This window comes from Akebia trifoliata, chromosome 9, assembly GCF_017979445.1.
Source record: "Akebia trifoliata isolate Shusen 1 chromosome 9, ASM1797944v1, whole genome shotgun sequence".
Classification (NCBI taxonomy): domain Eukaryota; kingdom Viridiplantae; phylum Streptophyta; class Magnoliopsida; order Ranunculales; family Lardizabalaceae; genus Akebia; species Akebia trifoliata.
In genome coordinates this window covers 13,991,573-14,018,976 of record NC_141383.1, presented here as the reverse complement: position 1 = coordinate 14,018,976, position 27,404 = coordinate 13,991,573, and the positions used below count along the sequence as shown (strand labels likewise).

The 27,404-nt window shown below is 34.0% G+C and overlaps 2 protein-coding genes, 1 long non-coding RNA gene and 1 pseudogene across 7 annotated transcripts in view; 1 reads left to right on the top strand and 3 right to left on the bottom strand.

The window, feature by feature from the left end:
- LOC147394333 (LEAF RUST 10 DISEASE-RESISTANCE LOCUS RECEPTOR-LIKE PROTEIN KINASE-like 1.2) overlaps window positions 1-10,700 on the bottom strand; it is a 39,523-nt gene extending 28,823 nt beyond the window's left edge. The window contains exons 1-2 of one of the 2 annotated variants that reach the window (XM_086453455.1): window positions 10,447-10,699; window positions 10,328-10,347 (exon numbers count right to left, since the gene is read on the bottom strand). In XM_086453455.1, the coding sequence (XP_086309581.1) occupies window positions 10,328-10,347; window positions 10,447-10,625 (199 nt within the window). In that variant the 5' untranslated portion in view covers window positions 10,626-10,699. Of the gene's footprint in view, window positions 1-10,327 lie in introns of both variants that reach the window. The other variant, XM_086453453.1, reaches the window with a different exon arrangement.
- Window positions 2,777-5,529, top strand: LOC147394335 (zinc finger CCCH domain-containing protein 27-like). Of its 2 annotated transcripts, XM_086453460.1 has the most exons (5): window positions 2,777-3,623; window positions 3,885-4,086; window positions 4,172-4,264; window positions 4,730-4,833; window positions 4,946-5,529. In XM_086453460.1, exons 1-2 carry the CDS (start codon window positions 3,303-3,305, stop codon window positions 3,990-3,992), a joined length of 429 nt encoding a protein of 142 aa, XP_086309586.1. In that variant the 5' UTR covers window positions 2,777-3,302; the 3' UTR covers window positions 3,993-4,086; window positions 4,172-4,264; window positions 4,730-4,833; window positions 4,946-5,529. The 2 variants fall into 2 exon arrangements, with proteins under 2 accessions (XP_086309586.1, XP_086309587.1); XM_086453461.1 differs by lacking the exon at window positions 4,730-4,833.
- Window positions 6,045-9,018, bottom strand: LOC147394334 (uncharacterized). 3 transcript variants are annotated; one of them, XR_015181354.1, is made up of 4 exons: window positions 8,630-9,017; window positions 7,857-7,924; window positions 7,248-7,749; window positions 6,045-6,562 (listed from the first exon to the last, which is right to left on the bottom strand). It is a non-coding gene; the product is annotated as an uncharacterized LOC147394334 (long non-coding RNA). The 3 variants fall into 3 exon arrangements; XR_015181353.1 differs by having other exon boundaries at window positions 6,047-6,562; window positions 7,248-7,319; window positions 7,422-7,924; XR_015181352.1 differs by having other exon boundaries at window positions 6,047-6,562; window positions 7,248-7,924; window positions 8,630-9,018.
- A 5,287-nt stretch (window positions 10,701-15,987) lies between the features above and the next one.
- LOC147394332 (PR5-like receptor kinase pseudogene) lies at window positions 15,988-17,434 on the bottom strand (annotated as a pseudogene).
- Window positions 17,435-27,404: the final 9,970 nt, after the last annotated feature.

The following is a 27,404-nucleotide window of genomic DNA, read 5'->3' as shown; positions in this document are numbered from 1 at the left end:
AATAGTTAAAGAGGAAAGACAATAAAGTTGAAATGGTATTATTGAAAAAGATAGATAAGATGATATTTGCGGATGTTATAAAACTAAAATATCCCTATTTGAAAATTTTAAAATAATTCTTTAAGTTAATTAAAATGACAATTTAATAGAATATAATATTGATATTATAATTCATATACATCCCATTTATTTAGTGACATCTATATATATATATATATATATATATATATTATATATTTATTTATTTATTTTTATTTTTTTTTTTTTTTTTTTTTTTGCTAATCGAGTGTCCGGGCCAGTTTGCGTGCACCACGACTAATCTCGAGGAGGACTACCACAACAACCCACCATCATAGTCCCCTAGTTAAATCATGAGAAAAATTCAAGAGGGGAATCGAACCAGTGACGTGACATCTATATAACAAAACATAGCTGTAGAATCCTAAACTACAATTACGAAGATAAGCGTACATACCATTTATGATAGAGTTTATAATAAAATTGCATTTCCTTTTCACTCATTTTAATTTTATTATCTTTCCTCTTCTCTTCCTATTTCTTTTTCAATACTATTCAATCCAATTTTATTATCTTTTCTCTTTTACCCTCAATCAAAAGAGTTGCCGCCCTGGTCCTATACCTCTTTTCTTAATAATTCTTCAATTTTATTATTATTATTTATCTTCTAGCCTCTTAACCCAAAAGAGGGGCAAACTCTAGTAAAATAATAAAAAAAATCTACTCTTCAACAATAATGATGACCCTTGCACTAAGAGAAGCGAATTTTTTTAGCAAATTGAAGATGTCTTGGGGGATTAAAAAGTACCATATATACAAAATAAAAAGTATTTTTGTTTTTTCACTTTTATATGTAATGGATTTCGCAAGCAAATACGTTGTCTCTTCACAATTTTATTCACTCAAATAAGTACTCTATTATTTTCGTCAAATCCCATGAAAATAATTCAATGAATAACAATCGTTGAATCCACAAATATATTCTTACTTGATTCATTGTGATCCACAAAACCAGAGTGAATCACACTAAGATCAGTATTGTGTGAGCAAATCCAATTACTTAGGTCAACGTGCCGATGCAATTTTTGGAAGTTGTCTAATTCTTTGTTTAATTGTTGGTATCAAATTCCCATTAGTTTATTCATATTTCTACACGTCCTTAGAAAAAAATGAACTTTTTACATGTAATGACTTGTTTTAATTGGCTCATGTCGACCTCCATTAGGTAGTTTTCAAATAAATCAAAGAGTATTTTGAACACGGTTTTAAAACCTGTCCAATATCGAGATGACCACTAGGGAAGTAATCCTAGTCTTGAAGAAGACCAAGCGGGATAATCAATGTGAATTGTCCTTCACATTGACTTGTCTAAGATCCAAAATGACTTATTTGATCATTTTAAAATATAAAAAACTTTATTCAATAGGGTTATGTATATGTATTTTTTTTTTATAAAAACTCTACTTGCTCAGGTTATCTTGTTTTTTTTTTTTTTTTTTTTTTTTTTAATACAAAATAATTAAGTACTTGTTATCTTATCTATAAGAAAATAAGTTTTTATTTCTATTTTTTTAACTCGTCAGACGAACTGGGAAGGCGGAGGATTTTAAAACCATTATTTGGATACTCAGATCACAATTGGACTAAAGCTGACACAGTTGTCACCCCAATAGTCTAAAGTACCAAGTCAAGACATACAACTGGTAAAGAGCGATAGATTTTTATACCTTAAGATATTTTTTGCCTAACAATTTTTTCAAGCTCTTTTCAGTTATGTGTAATATTTATAAATACTAACTTGTTTATGGTTTTCATGAGGTACTACTACTCCAATTTTTCAAATTTGAAAAGTTGAAATTGATGACATACCACCTGGACCTCGGTCTTCGTGTGAGGGACAATTTTTTTAATTTTTTTTTCAAGATGATCTTGTCAACCTCCTTCCAAATATTTTTATTTTTATCCTAAAATTCTTATTTTTCCTTAAAAATCCACACAAATAATATAAATAAATTACATTGAAATGATCTATAATGTAGAAAACTAATTTTATTTGAAATCTTGAATGATCATTACATGAATCATACTTTTATATTTATAAAATTTACATCAACCAAGATATAAAAGGTAATACCCACCCATGAGTTGCCTAAGTGGTAAGGGCGAGCATGTGAAGTGTGGGTTCGGCGCACGTCACGGGTTCGATTCTCCTCTTGGATTTTTCTCATGATTTAACTGGGGGACCATGGCGGTGGGTTGCTGTGGTAGTCCTTCTCGAGATTAGTCATGGTGCGAACAAGCTGGCCCGAACACTCGGTTAGAAAAAAAGAAGATATAAAAGGTAAGCCTAATCTAGAAATTCTAATTAACATTAATCACTCATAGTATGTATGTACCTTACTTACCAATCCTTCTTAATATAGAAAATGTTAGGGTATTTTAGTAAAATCCCTTGCGAATAGGCAAAAGTTACTCCCGTGAAATGCGAGATGAGATTTGCACTTCATTGACCCATTATGTTCGTTATCAACATTTATTTTGATGATGTCATAGATTTTGAATACCAAAAACACCATATTTTCTTATTCAAAATAGAATCATAAATAATTGTTGACCCAATTTTAAACAGTGCATATGACTCAATCAGCTTTTCACTAGAATTAATTAATATGACTCAATTAAGAGTTCAATAATTGTTCATTTTCAAAGCATGTATCAAGCCAAAAAAAAATAGTTGTTTTATTTTATTTATTTTTAAAACGCTGATCATATGTCTATGTTGTACCTTTTAAAAAAACTCTACTGTTGATCCAGTTGGATCCTACTTTCAACTATATATCGTTTGTGCAACCCACTGAGTGGTTGGTGCCAACCAGCCTTGATATGCTCTATACACAACGAAGAAGTAGGGAGGATGAAATTTGTTCATGCTTTCATATTTCTTCTTTAATATTGCAAAGCATTTGAAGTAAGGTTTTTTACAATATATTATTCTATTGTTGACAACAAATAAGAAATGTTACTGGGAGTAAGAAAATCATTAATTGTATAAACTGAAGAAATTGTTGCTTAGAAGTAAGATCTTGGGGTTGAGATTTTTTTATTTAATTGCATAAGGCCCATCCCACTTTCATAACCAATAGCTGGTTTTGCAAATCACAGGGCCTCTCACAGTTCAATCTCCCTGTTTCACTTCCAAGTGCACACTTACTTGGAACTCCAGCTGGAATGGGACCTTACTTGGAACTCCAAGTGCACACTTACTGAAGGCACCATATGCTGTAATGGGTAACCGCTTCATCAAGCTATGGTGGGCTAACAGGGACAGTGTTCCTGTTGACAGTGTAAGCAGTGGGGCCAATACTGCATCTGCAGCTCCGAGTGGTGTGACATCTGTTTCTAATAGAGGAAAAGAAAATCTCCCATTCATAGCTCCGAAGGTTGGTTCTGTACCTGGGATGACAAATGGTCCCAAGGCTCCACCTTCATCACAGAAGAAGCTGGACAATTTGGAGCTTTGGAAGGAGGAAATCCGTTTAAAGCAGGAAAGGTTGGACCGAAAACGGATCGACTTCCGCTGCAAGTTGTATAAGTTTGAGAAACAAGTAAGACTCAATTTCCACTATATATATATATATAGGGCAATGTTCGGCAGCATACATTTGGGAGTCAAAATATTTCCTATATGGGTTAGAAGTTTAGGAATGGGCTGATTTTTTGTGTGGATCTCTTTGGCGAGGAGATCATCCAAACAAAAAATCAGCCAAATCCGAAACTTTTCCCATATAGGACAAATTTTGGCTCCCAACGTTGGTTCCCTCATTGGCTATTGAACCATCGGGAATGTGGTGGTGGCTTATGGACAGGTGATGATGGTGATTTGTAATGGTAGTGAGGAGATGGAGGAGGAGGATGTTTCTTGGGTGGTGGAGGTGGTGGTGAAGGGTAATGGTAGTTTGCTGTGTGGTCTCTAATGGAAGACTTAGAGAACTCATTACCAATCTTCGTCTCTAATCATGATAGACTGCCACTTAATTGTTCCTGGAGCCTTCATCAACTAATCTTCAAGTAATTTTATTGTTCTCTTTGAGATGTGTTGGTTCTATCTGGATTTCCATGTTATAATTTTAACTAGATTTCCCGTGTTGTATAGCTTAGAGAAGACATGAGGAAGGGTGTTTATGTTGAAAACCTTACAGAATACAAAGTGAACACGGTCAAGGATGTTGTCGAACTTCTGTTAAAGGTACATTTAGTGGTGAAATCTATTGATTTTGTTATGAATTATTGAAGCATAATTTGTTTTTAATACTATGATTCACATGTTGTGAATTGTATATAATCTATCCGTCGATGATGATTCACATTTGGAGCATGGCTTGTCTGATGATGATCTAATCTATCCATGTTTCTTATGTTTTCCTTTATGAATGTATTTTATACTTGTTAATCCTATTTTAATATCAAGATTGTAAGTGCTTATATCTGTGATATGAGTTCAAAAGGAAGTGGTGTTTATCATTCATTCTTTTGGTACTGTAGCGCACATACTTGGGCTTTCTTTGGTCGCTGTCAAAGATAAAATGAACTGAATTTCACTTTAATTTCATTTTCTACATTACAATGCATATTATGTCCTAACTACTCACTAGTAATTTGAGGTTGGTACTTTGTCATGTCTTATATGTTTATTATCATGTATGATTTTCAGGTTAATGATCCATGCACGAAGAATTCTCAAGCTCTAACTAAATATCTTCCCTTAATGATTGGTTATTTTGCTCTTTCTGTTCCTTCCGGGCTAAGTCTTTATTAGTGAGCAGGCCTTCTCATCCTCCCTTACTTGTCCATATGTCTTATACTGTTGAATTCTGCTCATCTTCTATGAAGATACTATAATTTTATCATATTTTCTCATGTTACTCAGGTTCACAAATAACATTTTGAGCATGGCACAACAGATATATCTTCAAAAGCTAGACGGTGCAAATAATCCATTGAAGCAGTTTAGTGATGATACCATTAAAAGAATTCAGAAGTCTGTAACTGAAGTAAACTCAACCAAAGCTATGAAACCTAGAGAAGAAGAAAAATTAACTTCAGCTAAAGGAACAAGAGGCAAGGAGAAGGTTGGAAAGGGAAGAAGAAGATAGGAAAATAGCAGAATTGAGATGCAAGTTCTCCTGCAATGCCCAAAACTGATTTTCTGTCAGAATTGAGATGCTCCCTTTGCAATATGATATTCAAAGAGGCTGTGATGATACCTTGCTGCCAGCATAGTTTTTGTGAAAACTATTGACAATACACTATTCTACAAATTCAGAACATTTAGGAGTTTGCAATGGTTAAGATTTTGTAAACACGTTTAATTGTCCAATTAATTAGTTACAACAGTGTTGTTGGTGTTACATTATTATATTATTTTGAGTGTCATACAATGTTTTTGATGGAATTTGTGTTTCATGTAGAAGCAAATGGCAACTTCAAAGCTAAAGCCATATCCTAGGTCAAATAAAAAAACATGTGTATGTTTTGTTGATCTCCTAATTGATTGATCAAACTAAGATTGTTAGTTGGTTCCAGATATGCACTTTGTGGTATTAGGTTTCCTTGTTTAAAATGAAGATTGAAAATCAAATGGATGGAGGTAAGAAGACAAGTATGTAGGAAGACACAATGATCGATGATCAGTCAATGTAGTGAGTTGTAGTTTTTAGATGGCAAAACCATTATTTTTAGTCAATGTAGTGAATATTAGAGGCACATTATTACCACTACTATTACTAATGCTTGCACCGTTAGGGCTGCTCTATCTACTATTTCTCTTGCAACTACAATTAATATTATGGCATTTCTTATTTCTCAATTGTATATGGTGCTCATGAATATATACATCCCCTACAACTAGACCATGCTTTAGCCCATAAAATGACTCAAAGAGGATTGATCAAATATTGCATCATCAAGATGTTGAGGTATTGATCCATAGATACAACATGCTAAGTCTACAGCCTTAAGAGCTTGATTCAACTGGTCATCCTCCTTATAAACTCGTCCCAGAGTTAAATAAGAATCGACAAGCAAAGTAACAAGTCTCCACAACTTATGATCCATTTGAGATTTTGGAAGCCATTCTCGAATATCGCAAACATCATCACCACAAGCACTTTTTGAGTTTTGAACATGGCGTTGATACCCGATAGCTTGGGATACATGGTGTATTGCATCCTTTTTTGTAGGGATGTCAAGCTAATCGTAACATTTCAAAATCAGCCTCACAAATTGTTCAAAATAAAATGTCCAGACTACCCATTTCAGCATAAACTTCATCTTAGTGTAATCATGTCTATAGACATCCAAACATGAACATAATATTAAATTCAACAACCAATAAAAAAAATGGATCCTTGAGCTCAGAGCCCACTTTCCTCAAGCCGTCTTTTAGTTCATCAAACGTTAATGTTTCACTGTTGTTTGTGTCAATCATTTTGAGCAACTCTTTCAAACCGGCTATTTCTTCCTCCTTTAGGATTTTTGCAATAACCTGCAAAATGAAATTGTTATGGCAAGCAATTAATGAACAGAAAAAAAATGAAACGAAATTCTTCATATGTATATATATTAGGAAACAAGGAATATAGGGAAAATTGCTCAGAATGGCAGCAAAAGTTTAGGATTGTGAAACTCCAGAGTAGAACAATAAAGAAAATCCCTAAAAACCTAATTAAGACTTCCAAGATCCAATAAGACCGTGAGCTTCCCAAGCTCAGGGGGGATACGCCCACTGAGCTGATTATCATTCAGTTCCCTATCCATGAAAAATTGGAGAGATTAACTGAAGGGAGAAAAAAGCCAATTAAAACTGAAACACACATTCACCCACACAAACAATGTATAGGTCTTTCTCATGATGTGCAATCATTGACGTGTTGGGGGAGGGGTTCAATTCCAATAGTAACAGACCCCGGACTCCCACCCCTAATATTACCTCAATTGGAAGATTCTAAATGTCCAATTATAGATGTCTTCTTTTGACCAATAAGAATTTTCCAATTGGAGTGAATTTTGAGTTTGGAGACATAGCTGGGAGCAACCAATTGAATGTAGGTCCCCTTGAACATATTCCCACAATGGAGGAAGATAATAGAGGATGCACATTGTTGCATTATATTATAAAATAATGATTCAGAAATGTCCATATAGATAGTCATTTAGAAATTTGTCCTTACAGATAATGAAGGTTAGTCATGTTTCCCAACTCGAGAGGAATGGTTCTGGTAAGTTTGTTACCTTGCAAGTACCTAAAAGGGAGATAATCCAATCAGAATATCATATACCATTCATAGATGATTTTGGAAGGAAGAAACATATTGATTTAAATCTTAAAAATAAATGCAACCTACAATTTTTCAATGTAAGTCAAATTTCCTAATATGTCTGGAATGGGTCCACTCAAGAGATTGCAACTAAGATCTCTCTGGATTAGGGGAAGAAAAGTAAGAAAGTGAAAAAAATATATATCTGCAAAAGATGACTAAGTAGGTAATTGAAAAATGGGAACATGAGACAAATGGAAGAAAGTAGACTTCAGTTAGTAGAACATAGTAAGCAAAGATTTAATTATTTAAGATTGTAGCATAGTAAATTTACAGTGCTTACAGCACAACGAGTGCCTGCATCAGTCTAATCACAGACATAATTTTTCCAGTAAGTCTATTCTCCTGCAAAGATCTTCCATCCACCAAAAAAACAGACAAAGAATAATCACAAAAATGGGTCTAAAAGACTTCGAATCCCAAACTTAATGTCAAAAACAATTAGAGCTGTTGACTACATACAGTGTAGCTACTTGTCAAAACCAATGTTGAACGGTATCTCTCCCATGAGCATATTGTAGGATAAGTCCCTACCAATAACAGGAACAGATGCAACTTAGATATCAACAGATTACCTATCTAAATGTAATCAACCCAAGCTTTTCCAAATCGATGAACCCAAAGATTTGGAATGGTGAACATACAACAATACGATTTAATCGATAAGAGTAAAATTTCAATAAAAAATATAATGGACACAGTAACAACTAATGACAGATTTTAACATATGGAAAGATTTAACATCTATGGAAATATCGTTAAATATGGGAGAAATTAGAGAAGTATGTAGCACATAGGCCTTGGAATGAGGTGTTCAATAAACACAGACATGTAGAAACTATTATAACAGCAACACCTTGACCATCTACATAGAACTCTAGGTCATTAGATAATCAACTTCAAGATACTTCTAGTCAGCCCATTCCAAAACTTTTAGACTCTATCTGCTAATGTAGTGGCCCAATTAATCTTGGTTTTCTTTTGAATTAATTATAAAACCACCATACCTTTAGCAGTAAAATAATAAATAAATGAAAAAACGAATAAGTAAACAACATGGTGTTTAGTGCAGTTAAACTTCAAAGAGGCGAATTGTCAAACAGTTGGTGTTCAAACAAACAATTATTTCCAAGATTCCAACAAACAATTCAAAATAGATGCAGGACAATTTCTCAATGCCATTGTCAGTTGCTTGAACCCCTTTTTTGATGTAAAAGAGCAACTAAAAAACATACCTCGGTGTTTTTGCGTTATGGTTCCTTTTAGGGTTGCCGACAAGTCGTCACCATCGCCATCGCAAATCGTTGGTGAGGGACCCTCTGAACGCGAGAGTTTCAATCTGTCGTCGAGATAGACAAGTGAGAGAGTTAGGGTTTCTTTGTAGGACGGTTTCAAAATCTGTCGAGATGCAATCGTAACGAGTTAGAGAGAGAGAGAGAGAGATGACGAAGACGGTGATGTTAGTTTACAGTAGATGTGAGTTTGAAGAGGAAGAAGAAGACGAAGATGAAGACGTTAAAAACAAGACGAAGATCTCTGATCTCTGTCTTCGAACGCAGGGGCAGAGAGTGAAGAAGACGATTCGGATCTGTTTTTTTATTTTGTTTACGGGGAGGAGTTTGCAAATAACGAAAATTTGTTATTTTCCCATCGTTTTTAAAGAAACACACGATCTGAGTCGTCGATCTAGCGCGTATCGAACGGCTAAAATGGTGAGTCGCGATATGAGTCGCAAAATGAGTCTTCGGAACGCGACCCTATATATATATATATATGGGAAATGTTCAGCACCAAACATTTTGACAAAACATATTTCAAATGATGGCTTTTTACACAAATGTCAGAGTTCAACGATAGAAATTTTAGATAATGGATATCATACCTATTCCACTCTTCACTTTTGCATCGTTCCCTACAACATAATATCATTGTCTTAGAGAGGATTAGCTGATAATTAATCCTACACTAATCAGAAAAATCTGAAAATGATCACAAATAAGACCAAACAGATAGGATCTCTACTTCAATCCTTATATTATTTCATTTACAGCACTTGATACTCTCTTTTACACCATACTTTTTAGATAAACCACATGGCTCAAATAAGGGTTTGCTAGATTTCAACTAGAGTTAAAAGGAAAGGAAAGGAAAGAATATGTGCAATTTTAAATGAAAGAGGATAGACATGTTATGTGCAATTGTTGAGTAAATCACGGCGATGAGTTACGTAGTTGAATTCTTCCACATAGTGCCAAATTTCCTCCTGTCTGAAATTGGATTTTTGGTTCGGGTTCGCTGCAATTCAAGATGTACAACCTACATTACCGGTTGCTAGTGCTGGAGAATGGGAAACTAACTTTACCAAGGTTTCCCTAGTGGAAGGGGAGGGAAGTCTTGGTGGTTGTAGGTTCTTGAGTTGAGTGTGAAGTTGAAAACTCATAATTCTCCCACCACCCTAACACACATGGGATGGGATATCTTCTCTACGTAACTCAATAAAAGTAATAAATAAATAAGAAGAAATTTGCTAGTACCATGGTTTTAACCAGATTTTTGAATAAGATCGAGCTACCTGAATCTAGGACAACTCGACTGGGACGAGTGAAATCCTCCCAAACTGGTTCAAAGTAATTATACCTAAATTGAAAATATTTGGATATCAAAGAATCGTTTTTTTCCTGTATAAACTGGACTAATAGATACTACAATCATAAAATCCCATTCTACACCAATCATAAACATTTAAAAAATCATAAAACTGATCGAAACTGACTCAGTGAAGTTTTAAAAAATCGGCCGAGTTTCAATTGTGTTCATATCCACTACTTAAATTCATGTCTTCTGTTATTGCAATTGTGTTCATATATCCACTACTACTACCTCAATTAAAATTCTATTTAAAAATAAAATAAAATAAATCGAAATTAACTTACTCGGAGATGCTGGAGATGTGGTATTACAAGGTCCATCATGGCAGAAGCAAACGAAACTATTTGTAGTGGGATTATACCCGCATCCTCCCTCTGATCTAACGCAATCTTGACACTGTGTGATATTTATACTCCAATTCACTTCGAAACCTTTCATCAGAACATCTTCCACTCTTAACGAATATTTCGAAACCTTGTCCACATCCGATTCAAAAACTGGAACTAAAACATTATCACTGCAATTCTGCAATAATTTATCCCTTGATGTCGGCTCAGCGGTAAAATAAACATTACTATCCATATCATCATTAAAGCATTTGAATTTGAAGGATGATACATTAACATCCGATATTTCATGTAGAGATTTACAACCATAGAACAAAGTAAGGTTCTGGTAATCACGAGTGAATTTAAAGAGAGAAGTATTGAAGGTGGTATTAAAATATTTATGAGGACAAACAGAGTCTGGGAAATCAAACTGAGAGATTTTGAGAATTTGTGCAGTTTGATCGATCTCTAACACATGGTATATATGTGAATTAATCTCTATTGTGGTGTAAGTATTATCGTAGCAAGAGAGTTCGAACCCTGGATGACCACATTCTTTAGGTCTGGTGTTGCCATAGAAAGCGTAGTTGTAGCCATAGAAAGGGTAAGTGATGTTGGAGATATTTCCACAATTAAATGGGAGACGACAGTTGATGAATTGTTTGTTGTCTTCGCTTAGAGAGATGGGTAGATGGATGAAGATGAAGAACAAGAAGAGAGAGGAGGGAAACAAGTATGGGTTCATTGAGAGAGAGAGTTGTTGGGGACAGAGGAGATGTGAGAGTGATTTTAAAAGAAGGGGAGATAAGAAATGCAGAGGGAGGAGAGGGAGAAGAAGAGTCAAGAGTAAACAAGAAGAAGGTTACATACTTTTGCATTTGTTGACCATAAGAAGGTGGCTATGAAATAGACCGTTTGGTTTTTAGATAATTTACAAATACACCCCTTTTATACTTTTGGTGAATATTTTATTTTAGTTGCCCCATGTTCATTTTAAAATGATCATATATATCTTGACCATGGTCTTTTATGAGAGACTAATAGAAAGGATTTGTGTACCCTCTAAAAAAACAGAAAAAAAGAGCATCTGGATTTAAACATACCCTCTACATTTTGAGTTACTTACGTAGTTTCAAATTGATAGCATACACCTTGACCATGGTCAAATACACTCTATTCAACGTCCAACAAAAAAACCTTGATGCCTTTCCCACTTTGAAGAAAAATATTTATTTATTCAGTTAACAAACGCCCCTCATTTTATTTGATTTTACAATTTGATTAATTATTTTATTTTACATTGTGTTTTGTCTCTCAAATCAATGAGAATTAAATAAATAATTTCATGTAACACTTGTTCTTTCTAAATGGGTTTAATTTCTCAATTTTTTCTCTTATTTTATCTTTTATATCATTGGGGAACATAAAAGAATTCTTACCAAATTAAGAAATGAAGCTTAGGAAATTTTAGAGAAAATACCCCAATCTGTGGTTGAAAAAAAAAATTTAGACTAAAGATTGAGTAATTAAAAAAGTTTGTGTTTCAATAAAAAAAAAAACAAAAAACAAGGACGTTCACATTCCAGATTAGGATATTTTGATTCAAAAAAATTTGGTCATTTTTAGGATTATGATATTAAGGGAGTAAGTCATTAGTTTAGAATTAGAAGAGGCATCTCAAATATTTATGGAAATGGAAGGGGTATCTCTAATATTAACAAAGACAAATTGAGGTTGTTTTTCCATGTTTGGGAGCCCCTTTCAAATGGACTTTGCCGTGCGTCGTGGGTTGTGTAATGTGACCGACTTTAGTTGCAAATTCGGGTCGCTCACGCATAGAACCATCAATTTATCTTACGGTTCAAAGACTTTGGAAGCTTTCCACCAATATTCACTTTCACAATTTTCAAAGGACGTACACATTTATGACATTAGATGTGAACATTCATTCTTCTCAAGTGCTTGAGACTAATGGCCACAGACCATCATAGGTCGATTCTTAAATTAATGGAACCAAAATCACAAATGCTAAAAAAAAATCTCATTAAATTTTATTGATTTTCGATTCTCATTAGTTATGGTTTTAAATCAATTTGATTTTCTATTCCCATTTCTAATCAATTCCAATAAAAAAAACTCTAGAATTGAGATTTTTATTTTTGATTCTAATGTCAATTCCAATTAAATGGGCACCCCTAGTGTCACTTTATTCTTTTGTTGTTTGGTTTGATTCAAATTCGGCTTTGTGATTTTCCACTTTAGAATAAAATCAATTTGTTAAAATAAGAAGAGAGGATTCATTTATGAATTTTGCAAGTTAAGTTCCTTGATAGTTAAAATCGAGCCAAAAAAAAAAATTTGTTTCCTTAGATAAATTTGTTAGTTCTATACTATAACAAGAGTTCGCCCATGCTCATAAAAATGTTTTTTAAGATTAAGATAGTCAAAGAGGAAAGACAATAAAGTTGAAATGGTATTATTGAAAAAGATAGAGAAAATGATATTTGCGGATGTTATAAAACTAAAATATATCTATTTGAAAATTTTAAAATAATTCTCTAAGTTAATTCAAATGACAATTTAATAAAATATAATATTGATATTTATAATTCATATACATCCCATTTATTTAGTGACATCTATATATATATATATATATATATATATATATATATATATATATATATATATATATATTCTTTTTTTTGTGCTAACCGAGTGTCCGGTCCAGCTTGCACGCACCACGACTAATCTTGGAGAGGACTATCACAGTAACCCACCACCATGGTCCCCCAGTTAAATCATGAGAAAAATTCAAGAGGGAAATCGAACCCGTGACGTGACATCTATATAACAAAGCATAGCTGTAGAATCCTAAACTACAATTATGAAGATAAGCATACATTCCATTTATGATAGAGTCTACAATAAAATTGCATTTCCTCTTCACTCTTTTCAATTTTATTGTCTTTTCTCTTCTCTTCCTCTCTCTTTTTCAATACTATTCAATCCACTTTTATTATCTTTCTTCTTTTACCCTCAATCAAAAGAGGTTGCCCTGGTCCTATACCTCTTTTCTTAATAATTCTTCAATTTTATTATTATTATTTTTATCTTCTACCCTCTTAACCCAAAGGAGGGGCAAACTCTAGTAAAACAATAAAAAAAATCAACTCTTCAACAGTAATGATGACCCTTGCATTAAGAGAAGTGAGATTTTTTAACAAATTGAAGATGTCTTGGGGATAAAAAAGTACCATATATACAAAATAAAAAGTATTTTTGTTTTTTCACTTTTACATGTAATGGATTTCACAAGCAAATATGTTGTCTCTTCACAATTTTATTCACTCAAATAAGTACTCTATTATTTTTGTCAAATCCCATGAAAATAATTCAATGAATAACAATCGTTGAATCCACAAATATATTCTTACTTGATTCATTGTGATCCACAAAACCAGAGTGAATAACACTAAGATCGGTATTGTGTGGGCAAATCCAATTACTTAGGTCAACGTGCCGATGCAATTTTTGGGAGTTGTCTACTTCTTTGTTTAATTGTTGGTATCAAATTCCCATTCATTTATTCATATTTCTACATGTCCTTAGAAAAAAAATGAACTTTTTACATGTAATGACTTGTTTTAATTGGCTCATGTCAACCTCCATTAAGTAGTTTTCAAATAAATCAAAGAGTATTTTGAACACGGTTTTAAAACCTGTCCAATATCGAGATGACCACTAGGGAAGTAATCCTAGTCTTGAAGAAGACCAAGCGGGATAATCAATGTGAATTGTCCTTCACATTGACTTGTCTAAGATCCAAAATGACTTATTTGATCATTTTAAAATATAAAAAACTTTATTCAATAGGGTTATGTATATGTATTTTTTTTTTATAAAAACTCTACTTGCTCAGGTTATCTTGTTTTTTTTTTTTTTTTTTTTTTTTTTTTTAATACAAAATAATTAAGTACTTGTTATCTTATCTATAAGAAAATAAGTTTTTATTTCTATTTTTTTAACTCGTCAGACGAACTGGGAAGGCGGAGGATTTTAAAACCATTATTTGGATACTCAGATCACAATTGGACTAAAGCTGACACAGTTGTCACCCCAATAGTCTAAAGTACCAAGTCAAGACATACAACTGGTAAAGAGCGATAGATTTTTATACCTTAAGATATTTTTTGCCTAACAATTTTTTCAAGCTCTTTTCAGTTATGTGTAATATTTATAAATACTAACTTGTTTATGGTTTTCATGAGGTACTACTACTCCAATTTTTCAAATTTGAAAAGTTGAAATTGATGACATACCACCTGGACCTCGGTCTTTCGTGTGAGGGACAATTTTTTTAATTTTTTTTTCAAGATGATCTTGTCAACCTCCTTCCAAATATTTTTATTTTTATCCTAAAATTCTTATTTTTCCTTAAAAATCCACACAAATAATATAAATAAATTACATTGAAATGATCTATAATGTAGAAAACTAATTTTATTTGAAATCTTGAATGATCATTACATGAATCATACTTTTATATTTATAAAATTTACATCAACCAAGATATAAAAGGTAATACCCACCCATGAGTTGCCTAAGTGGTAAGGGCGAGCATGTGAAGTGTGGGTTCGGCGCACGTCACGGGTTCGATTCTCCTCTTGGATTTTTCTCATGATTTAACTGGGGGACCATGGCGGTGGGTTGCTGTGGTAGTCCTTCTCGAGATTAGTCATGGTGCGAACAAGCTGGCCCGAACACTCGGTTAGAAAAAAAGAAGATATAAAAGGTAAGCCTAATCTAGAAATTCTAATTAACATTAATCACTCATAGTATGTATGTACCTTACTTACCAATCCTTCTTAATATAGAAAATGTTAGGGTATTTTAGTAAAATCCCTTGCGAAATAGGCAAAAGTTACTCCCGTGAAATGCGAGATGAGATTTGCACTTCATTGACCCATTATGTTCGTTATCAACATTTATTTTGATGATGTCATAGATTTTGAATACCAAAAACACCATATTTTCTTATTCAAAATAGAATCATAAATAATTAGTAGTTTTTTAAGTGCACATTTAGAAGTTGTTTCTGAAACTTATTTCTTTTCTCTTTGTTACTATAGAGAGAGTAAATTCATGAATAAAATTTTGTTATTTTGAAACATGCGGAAACCTTTTCCCTCCTATCAAAAACATGCAATTGGAGACTTCTCCATTTCTTTAACTAATAGAATTAAGGTTGAGAGATGCATCATTGACAATAAATGTCCATCCTCTAGACTGTTTGATCTTTGGCTAATTACTATTCCTTTGATCACACACTTAAATCAGGATTCTAACTCTATAACTAATTGTTTTTCAAGATTATAATGTAACCCAACAAACTCAGTTTTAATAAATAAGTATAATGTAAGTATACTTCAAAGAAATTAGAAAACTAATCAAAATTTTACATAATTAAACTAATAAATATTTATATAAATTATAGAAAGTGAAATTGAATCCTTAATTCTTTATATTAGCATCCATCTACTGCAATTAATCTTAGACAAACAAAACAAATTACTATAACATGTATTCATAATCTGAAACAAAACAAAATTACATATTTTTCCATCAAATGAAATGAATTGTAATTCCTCCCAGTTGAAAGAAATATTCAGATGCAGCACAAAATAACTAGCTTACATAATTGATGTGGTTGAAGATGCTGCTTGTGATCTCAAAGGTGAAGTTAAAACTGGCATGGGTGGAATTCTCAATGCATTGAGGCTTCCTTCCAACATCTCCAACACTTTATTCATTGCAGGCCGATTTGATGGATCCATCTGTATGCACCACAAACCTACTAAAATCATTTTTCGTGCAATTTCTTCATCCTCTATAGTTATAACTCCACATAGTCCTAGATCCCTGCATGTATCAAAATGCTTGTGAATCCATTGTGGAAAATATATTTCACTAATATTTTCTACTCCCACATCAATGTTCTTTCTTCTTCCAACCATTTCGAGCAACATCATTCCATAGCTATATACATCTGACTTGTGTGAAACTCCTCCGAAGTTTCTATTAAACAATTCTGGTGCCATATACCCTGGAGTCCCTCTAGCACCCATCATCGATATGATACTTTCTTTCTTAAGGGACAATTTCGCGAGCCCAAAATCAGAAATTTTCGGACAAAGGTCTTGGTCTAGAAGAATGTTATGAGGCTTTATATCAAAATGTACTATTCGTGTATTACAGCCACGGTGCAAGTACTCTAGTCCTTGAGCAATGCCAATAGCAATTTTGTATAGCGTCTCCCATTGAAGGTGAGGATATTTCTGTAATGGTTTTTCATCATATATGAACTTTTCAAGAGATCCATTGGGCATGAACTCATAGATAAGAGCTCTTTTGGAGTCTTCAACACAAAAACCTAGCATAGTGACGACATTAACATGGGAAGTCCTGCTAATACTTGCGACCTCATTAATAAATTCTTCTCCGTTACCTTTTGATTTTCTCAATACCTTCACAGCCACCATACGCCCGTCAAATAGCTTTCCTCTAAACACATCACCATAAGCTCCTTGGCCTAATTTTTCCTTGAAGGAGCTTGTCATTTTCTTGATATCTGAATATTTGTATCTTTTTGGAACCAAGGATCCATGATTTTTTAGAAACATCTCAAAACTTTGAGAATTCTTTGTTTTCTTCTTCCAAAAGAACAATTTATCTAAATTTTTTTTTCTTCTCAAGCAACATAATATAACTACAATTGTAGCTATAATAATGATTCCTACTATTGATACACCTGTATGCAAAGAAAAGAGGAGGAAAATCAAGTAAGTTACTCTTGGATGCATGATATATTAATGTGCTAGGCTGAAAGAATAAGAAAGATAATACAGAGTTTAAATAGACTTACATGCTGACATTGATAGATTAATTAACTATAAGCAACTTGAGTGTTCAATCCATTGCAGAGCAATCAAGTTGTGGATTTAATTGAAAGATGAAGAATAATATCAATGTAACCTAAACATTTCTGCAAATTTTCAACATGATCATATAAAAGATCGGTCTATGTGTAGCAATTCGAAAATTGTGAAGAAAATAGAATAAGAAAAGTTTACGAAAGTTCAATTTTGAGCTGAAAAGTACTGTTAAAAGTTTAGTATACAATGGGCCACTGATAAAATCAAGAGAATATTTTTTAGTGATCATGTAAAATTGTAGTTTTTGGTTTGCAGAAAATAAAATGTATGAAATTATATATATATATATATATATATATATATATATATATATATATATATATATATATATATATATATGGGAAATGTTCAACACCCTAAGCTTTACCTTACACTTTAACAAACGTGTTTTGTCCTACATGGGTTAGAAATTTTGGAATAGGCTGATTTTTGGTGAGGATGATCTCTATGATTAGAAGATCATCATCACCAAAAATCAGCTCATTCCGAAATTTTTAGCCCCATTTTTACAAGTTGAAAAATTGTGGACCGTCCATTTTTTGTAAACCATTTTTGATGGGGTTAGAAGTTTTGGAATGAACTGATTTTTGGTGAGGATGATCTCCTCACCATAGAGATCATCCTCACCAAAAATCAGCTAATTCCAAAACTTCTAACCCATGTAGGACAAAACGCGTTTGTTAAAATGTAGGGTAAAGCTTAGGGTGTTGAATGGGACCCTGGGTGGGGAACGGGGCCCTATATATATATATATATGGGTCCCATTCAACACCCTATGCTTTACCCTACACTTTACCCTACGTGTTTTGTCCTACATGGGTTAGAAGTTTTGGAATAGGCTAATTTTTGGTGAGGATGATCTCTATGGAGGCGATCATCCTCACCAAAAATCAGCCCACTCCAAAAATTTTAACCCCATAAAAAATGATTTACAAAAAATGGATGGTCCACGATTTTTTAACTTGTAAACATGGGGCTAGAAATTTCGGAATGGGCTGATTTTTTGTGAGGAGGATCTTCTAACCATAGAGATCTTCCTCACCAAAAATCAGCTCATTCTAAAACTTCTAACCCATGTAGGACAAAACAAGTTTGGTAAGAAGTAGGGTAAAGTGTAGGGTGTTGAACATTTCCTTATATATATATATATATATGGGTCCCATTCCCCACCCTACGTTTTACCCTACACTTTACCCTACGTGTTTTGTCCTACATGGGTTAGAAGTTTTGGAATGGGCAGATTTTTGGTGAGGATGATCTCTATGGTGAGGAGATCATCCTCACCAAAAATCAGCTCATTCCAAAACTACTAACCCTATAAAAAATGGTTTACAAAAAATGGACAGTCCACAATTTTTCAACTTGTAAATATGGGGCTAGAAATTTCGGAATGGGCTGATTGTTGGTGAGGATGATCTTCTAATCATAGAGATCCTCCTCACCAAAAATCAGCAAGTTCCAAAACTTCTAACCCATGTAGGACAAAACACGTTTGTTAAAGTGTAGGGTAAAACTTTGGGTGTTGAACATTTCCCATATATATATAATTGTGGACCGTCCATTTTTTGTAAACCATTTTTGATAAGGTTAGAAGTTTTGGAATGAGCTGATTTTTGGTGAGGATGATCTCCTCACCATAGAGATCATCCTCACCAAAAATCAGTCAATTCCAAAACTTCTAACCCATGTAGGACAAAACACGTTTGTTAAAGTGTAGGGTAAAGCTTAGGGTGGGGAACGGGACCCATAAAAATTTTGGAATGGGCTGATTTTTGGTGAGGTTGATCTTCTAATCATAAAGATCATCCTCACCAAAAAATCAGCCCATTCCAAAACTTCTAACTCATGTTTTGAAAAATGTTTGCCAAAAAGGCCATCGAACGTGACCCATATATATATGAGTCAGGTTCAAGGGCCATATGAGAAAACATATGAGAAAACTTTCGTTTTTAATAAAATTTTAAAATATCGGTTAGAAATTTTGGATTGAGCTGATTTTTTGTGAGGATGATCTCTATGATGGGAAGATCATCCAAAAAAACAAAAAAAAATCAGCCCAATCTGAAACTTCTAACCCCATTAAAAGTGATTTAGAATGTGGACCGTCGATTTTTTACCACTTTTTATCACTAATTTGTAAATCACTTTTGATGGATTTAGAAGTTTCTGATGAGCTGATTTTTTGTGAGGATGATCTTCTCATCATAGTGACCATCCTTGTAAAAAATCAGCTCAATCCAAAACCTCTAACCCTTATTCTGATAAACGAAAGTTTTCTCATATGTTTTCTCGTATGGCCCTTGAACCTGACCCATATATATATATATATATATATATATATATATATTTTGATAAGTGCGTTTTTCATTAATATAAATAAAATGATGGCTTTTTACACAAATGTCAGAGTTCAACGATAGAAATTTTAGATGATGGATATCATACCTATTCCACTCTTCCCTTTTGCATTGTTCCCTACAACATAATATCATTGTCTTAGAGAGGTTCAGCTGATAATTAATCCTACACTAATCAGAAAAATGTGAAAATGATCACAAACAAGACCAAACTGATAGGATCTGTACTTCAATCCTTATTATTATTTCATTTACAGCACTTGATACTCTCTTTTACACCATACTTTTTAGATAAACCACATGGCTCAAATCAGGGTTTGCTAGATTTCAACTAGAGTTTTCAAATTTCCTCCTGTCTGAAATTGGATTTTTGGTTCGGGTTCGCTGCAATTCAAGATGTACAACCTACATTACCGGTTGCTGGTGCTGGAGAATGGGAAACTAACTTTACCAAGGTTTCTCTAGTGGAAGGGGAGGGAAGTCTTGGTGGTTGTAGGTTCTTGAGTTGAGTGTGAAGTTGAAAACTCATTACTCTCCCACCATCCTAACACACATGGGATGGGATATCTTCTCCACGTAACTCAATAAAAGTAATAAATAAATAAGAAGAAATTTGCTAGTACCATGGTTTTAACCAGATTTTTGAATAAGATCGAGCTACCTGAATCTAGGACAACTCGACTGGGATGAGTGAAGTCCTCCCAAACTAACTATACCTAAATTGAAAATATTTGGATTTCAAAGAATCTTTTTTTACCTGGATAAACTGGACTAATAGATGCTACAATCATAAAATCCCATTCTACACCAATCATAAACATTTAAAAAATCATAAAACTGATCGAAACTGACTCAGTGAAGTTTTAAAAAATCGGCCGAGTTTCAATTGTGTTCATATCCACTACTTAAATTCATGTCCTCTGTTATTGCAATTGTGTTCATATATCCACTACTACTACCTCAATTAAAATTCTATTTAAAAATAAAATAAAATAAATCGAAATTAACTTACTCGGAGATGCTGGAGATGTGGTATTACAAGGTCCATCATGGCAGAAGCAAACGAAACTATTTGTAGTGGGATTATACCCGCATCCTCCCTCTGATCTAACGCAATCTTGACACTGTGTGGTATTTATACTCCAATTCACTTCGAAACCTTGCTTCAGAAGATCATCCAGTCTTGACAGATTTTTCAAAACCCTGTCCACATCCGATTCAAAAACTGGAACAAAAACATTATCACGGCAATTCTCCAATAATTTATCCCTTGATGTCGGCCCAGCGGGTAAATAAACATTACTATCCATATCATCTTTAAAGCACCAGAATGTGGAGGATGATACACTATCATCCGATATTTCATGCGGAGATTTACAACCATAGAACAAATTAAGGTTCTGGTAACCATGAGTGAATTTAAAGGGAGAAGTATTGAGGGTGGTATTAAAATATTTATGAGGACAAAAAGGGTCGACGGAAGGAAACTGAGAGATATTGAGAATTTGTGCAGTTTGATCGATCTCTAACACATGGTATGTATGTGAATTAATCTCTATTGTGGTGTAAGTATTATCGTAGCAAGAGAGTTCGAACCCTGGATGACCACATTCTTTAGGTCTGGTGTTGCCATAGAAAGCGTAGTTGTAGCCATAGAAAGGGTAAGTGATGTTGGAGATATTTCCACAATTAAATGGGAGACGACAGTTGATGAATTGTTGTTGTCTTCGCTTAGAGAGATGGGTAGATGGATGAAGATGAAGAACAAGAAGAGAGAGAGGAGGGAAACAAGTATGGGTTCATTGAGAGAGAGAGTTGTTGGGGACAGAGGAGATGTGAGAGTGATTTTAAAAGAAGGGGAGATAAGAAATGTAGATGGAGGAGAGTGAGAAGAAGAGTCAAGAGTCAACAAGAAGAAGGTTACATACTTTTCCATTTGTTGACTATAAGAAGGTGGCTATGAAATAGACCGTTTGGTTTTTGGATAATTTACAAATACACCCCTTTTATACTTTGATGAATATTTTATTTTAGTTACCCTATGTCCATTTTAAATTGATCATATATATCTTGACCATGGTCTTTTATGAGAGACTAATAGAAAGGAATTGTGTACCCTCTAAAAAAACAGAAAAAAAAGAGCATCTGGATTTAAACATACCCTCTACATTTTGAGTTACTTATGTAGTTTCAATTTGATAGCATACCCCTTGACCATGGTCAAATACACTCTATTCAACCTCCAACAAAAAAAACCTTGATGCCTATCTCACTTTGAAGAAAAATATTTATTTATTCAGTCAACAAACGCCCCTCGTTTTATTTGATTTTACAATTTGATTAATTATTTTATTTTACATTTTATTTTGTCTCTCAAATCAATGAGAATTAAATAAATAATTTCATGCAACACTTGTTCTTTCTAAATGGGTTTAATTTCTCAATTTTTTTCTCTTATTTTATCTTTTATATCATTGGGGAACATAAAAGAATTCTTACCAAATTAAGAAATGAAGATTAGGAAATTTTAGAGAAAATATCCCAATCTGTGGTTGAAAAAAAAAAATTTAGACTAAAGATTGAGTAATTAAAAAAGTTTGTTTTTCAATAAAAAAAAACAAAAAACAAGGACGTTCACATTCCAGATTAGGATATTTTGATTCAAAAAAATTTGGTCATTTTTAGGATTAAGATATTAAGGGAGTAAGTCATTAGTTTAGAACTAGAGGAGGCATCTCAAATATTTATGGAAATGGAAGGGGTATCTCTAATATTAACAAAGATAAATTGAGGTCGTTTTTCTATTTTTGGGAGCCCCTTTCAAATTGACTTTGCCGTGCGTCGTGGGTTGTGTAATGTGACCGACTTTTGTTAAGACTTTAGTTGCAAAATCGGGTCGCTCACGCATAGAACCATCAACGCGTCTTCTACTCTTCAATTTATCTTACGGTTCAAAGACTTTGTTAGCTTTCCACCAATATTCACTTTCACAATTTTCAAAGGACGTATACATTTAACATTCTCATTCATTCTTCTCAAGTGCTTGGGACTAATGGCCACAGACCATCATAGGTCGATTCTTAAATTAATGGAACCAAAATCATAAATGCCAAAAAAAATCTCGTTAAATTTTCTTGATTCTTGATTCTTATCGGTTATGATTTTCAATCAATTTGATTTTCTATTCCCTTTTCTAATCAACTCCAATAAAAAAATCTCCAGAATTGAGATTTTCATTTTCAATTATAATGTCAATTCCAATTAAATGGGCACCCCTACTGTCACCTTATTCTTTTGTTGTTTGGTTTGATTCAAATTCGGCTTTGAAAATTCTTTTGTTGTTTGTTATAAAGCTAAACTATATCTATTGAAAATTTTAAAATAATTCTCAAAGTTAATTAAAATGGCACTTTAATAAAATATAATATTGATCTTTATAATTCATATGCATCCGATTTATTTAGTAACATATATATAATAAAACATAACTATGGAATCCTAAACTACAATTACGAAGATAAGCGTACATTTCATTTATGGTAGTGTGAAGTCCACAATAAAATTGCCTTTCCTTTTTACCCCTTTCAATTTTATTGTATTTCCTCTCTTCTTCTCTTCTCTTTTTCAATACTATCCCATCCAACTTTACTATCTTTCATCTTTTACTCTCCTTAATCAAAAGAAGATGTCCTGATCCTATACCTCTTTTCTTAATAATTCTTAAATTTTATTATTATTTGTTTATCTTCTACCCCTTCAACCCAAAAGAGGGGCAAACTCTAGTAAAACAATAAAAACAATCAACTCTTCACCCGCAATCCTTGCACTAAGAGAAGTGAATTCTTTTAAAAAATTGAAGATGTCTTGGAAGATAAAAAAGTGCCATATATACAAAATAAAAAAGTATTTTTGTTTTTTCATTTTTACATGTAATGGATTTCGCAAGTAAATATGTTGTCTCTTCACAATTTTATTCACTCAAATATGTACTCTATTATTTTCGTCAAATCCCATGAAAATAATTCAATCAATAACAATCGTTGAATCCACAAATATATTCTTACTTGATTCATTATGATCCACAAAGCCAGAGTGAATCATACTAAGATCGGTATTGTGTGAGCAAATCCAATTACTTAGGTCAATGTGCCGATGAAATTTTTGGGAGATGTCTAATTCTTTGTTCAATCGTTGGTATCAAATTTCCACTCGTTTATTTATATTTCTACACGTCCTTAGAAAAAAATGAACATTTTACATGTAATGACTTGTTTTAATTGGCTCATGTCAACCTCCATTAGGTAGTTTTCAAATAAATCAAAGAGTATTTTGAACACGGTGTAGACACGTGATTTCGTCATTATGATGACCACATCTACAATGATTTGGAGTCGCCACCATTCATTTTTGTAAGTAGGTGTGAATGGTCACCCGATGTGCATTTTTTTTTAGAAAATGTGACATTTTTGGTATTTGGTGACTTTCGTTGGATAAAGATAAATCAACCCTTGAGATTCGGGTAAGCGGCTCGGTTGGAGAAAATGGAAGGTGTTAGGCACCCTTTTCTCCCCACTAAATAGTGGTAACCTCAACTCAACTCGATCATTTTGATTTAAAAAAAAACGAAAAAATGATGTGCTATGTGTTGTACATTTGTACCCTAGATAGGGGTTCATTTTCGGCTTGATCATAGGGTCATTCCATTGACGAAAATGACCCTTATAGACCTTTAGCCTTGGGGTCCATTCATCCTAAAAAAATAAAATGAAGGGGAGAGGGTGATAGAGAGGGAGGAGGAGGCGAGGGTTGTTGTAGAAGAGAGAGAGGGGGGGGATTGCCTTGAGCCCACCTTGTATCTTCTTTCTCCTTTTCTTCTTCTTGAGTCCTTAGTATTTTATGAAAATACAATTCTTGTATGGTTGAAAGAGAGTAGAGAAGAGATGATGAGAGAGATGAGTGGAGTATAATAATTTTTTTTTGTATATGAGACTTGAGGAGGATGGGTGATGGTTGTTAGTAGTGAGAGTTGGGAGAGAATTTTGTAGTGAAAGTTGGGGGCCATTTTTGGAAGAGGAGGAGGGGGTTGGAGGAGGGTTATTATAGATGTTGAGGAGTTATTTTAGGGATATAATGGGGGTGAAGTGAAGAAAAAGGGTAGAATAGAATTTTTTTAGAATGGTATGAGTTGAGAGAGACTTGGGTTTGTAATTTAGAGGAGATTGGAGGGTATTTAGGGAAGGGGATTAAATGGGTGAGTTTTGACCCAAATGGTTTGGATCCTACCCAACCCATTTGGGTGGAGTGTTTGGTGAGGTGAATTTAAGATGGTGATTGAGATTAAATGGTATTTGATTTTAGGAGAATGGATGATTTAACGAGGTGGTTGATAATATTTTGGGAGGGTGAGGGAGATGATGCCATGTGTCAAAGTGGTTGAAAATAAAGGGTTGGGATAGGTTGATGGGAGAGGTTGAGTTGTTTGACTTGAGAGATGGTGTAGGTTTAGGTTGTAGATGTGGGTTTTGTAGGGAATGATGAGGGTTAGATTAGGGAGGTATAGGTTAGGGGTGTGGGTAGATGTGTTTGATTTGAGAGAAAATGTGATGGATTGATGTGTGGGTAGATGGGATTTAAAGCAAATTAATGGGGTAGGTAATTGGGTGAGGGAGGTGAGATGGGGTGATGACATGTGTTATCTTTGATTATCAAGATGGTGATTGGTTGATGCGGGTAATGGTTGATGGGTTAGGGTTGTGGGTTGGATATGAATTGGATATAGGTTTGGGCTTAGGGGTTTTGGAGTATTTTGGGCTTGGATTATGAAATGGTTTTGGATTTTAAGAATTGGTTGGGGGTTATTTTGGAATGGATTTTGAGGGTGTAGGTTGGTATTAGATTTTTAGGTGATGTGGGATTGAGTTTAGGTTAGGGGGGTGAGAAATCGATTTAGGAAAGTGTTGAGGGCTTGTGGGCCTTAGGTGGGCCTGTGATTTTTTTACGGATTCGGAGGCGGAACGGTGGTAGTAGAGGAGGGGTAGGCATCTCAAGTCTCACATTTTTAATTTTTTAATTTTTTTAGATTTTTGCAATCATTAGTTTGATAAAAAATGCCACGTGTTGGCAAATCGGGCCTTTTAGGCCCGTTGGAGAATTTCATCGAAAATTTGACATTTTTTATTTTGGAAGCGGAGTGGTGAATATTGGGAAAGCGTAAGGTTGGCCGAGTCCTTTTGGTGGCCTCCTAAACCATTGAGAGGTCTTAGGGGCCTCGGTTCGATCAAAATGTCACTTTTCAATGACTTGGGCCCTGAAAGCCCGTTGGCCCATTTATTTGGAAAATCGATATTTTTTGGCCTTTTCAAGTAGTGGCCCGTTCAAATTGGGGTGTCTACAGCTGCCCTTCTTTGTAGGAATTACTTGCAAAGAACTACAAAGAATAGACTAAACCCCTATTTGCACGGGAAAGAGAACTTTGTAAAACACGACTTCGAATTTCAGATTAAATTGATGAATTTTGTGAAAAATGGCGCCTCAAGCACGGGGTCTAACAGAGTTTTGCCTTATTAATTCCTTGATCTCGATGACGTGGAGCTCGTGTGAGATCTTGGATTTGATGAAAATTTGATGAGTTTTGAAATCCGACTAATTCTTCGATCGTGTTTTGACAAAGCAGAATTGAGTGCAACTCGAAAGATTTTTGAAATTCTTTTAATTTTTTTGATTTTTTGATTTTTTGATTTTTTTTATTGCCTTCTTTTGTTGATCTTGCTCTGTTTCTATCATAAGCTAACCTTCTCAATTCATGCATTGTCCTTTGATACCTTTGATCCTTTCAACGGTGCAAGCACTGAGGTTGTTAGCAGTCGCCACAAATCCAAGAGAGAGTTTTGCAGTTGGAGCACAAGCAATATGATTGTTAACAGCTGTCACTGATCCAAGAGAGAGTTTTACAAGTAATATGATTGTTAACAGCTGTCACTGATCTAAGAGAGAGTTTTGCAGTTGGAACACAAGCAATATGATTGTTAACAGCTATCACTGATCCAAGAGAGAGTTTTGCTGTTGGAACCGAATCGACTAAGACCTGTTGCATCGGTGCTACTCTCTTGCAGTATCAGCATACTCTTTCGTACTTCTTGATTCATTATCATACCAATATCTCTAGCTGGCATGTTATTAGTCATAACACTTGCAAGGCATTTGCACTGTCAATCTAAGGTAGCAACCCATCACTTTGTTTCCAATCCAATGTCAGAGTTAACCAGTGTTCTATATGTACTGTGAACTGCTTTGTCATCCACTTCTATATGTTCGACTCATATGACCTTGGAGTGACCACTTGACATTTTTGTGGATTAGTCACCCTAATGGCCTTCTTCGACATCTCGATATCGGGCTAGGACACAAATGATCCAAGGAAACATCGATCACCATTCAAATCCCCTCGGCATGTTGTTTACAATACCTTACAAAGAAATTTTCTCAAATCAGAACCAGAGGTGAAGGGACTTGAAATTCTGCTGTCATCACTTGAAGGGCTCCATTGTAGTTTTCTACTACGCTTGTTGATACGACCTCAAGAGTCATTGCTCTTCAAACAATGCTAGAAAGTACGGTGGACTACTGATTCACATCCATAAGGATCTCAACAAGGTTAATGTGATTCATGATAACAACGAC

Bases quoted from the DNA above. Each gene is read 5' to 3' on its own strand.
- LOC147394335 (XM_086453461.1), top strand. From the start codon at position 3,303: ATGGGTAACCGCTTCATCAAGCTATGGTGGGCTAACAGGGACAGTGTT. The intron at 3,624-3,884 runs GTAAGACTCAAT...GCTTATGGACAG, and splicing joins TGTATAAGTTTGAGAAACAA to GTGATGATGGTGATTTGTAA.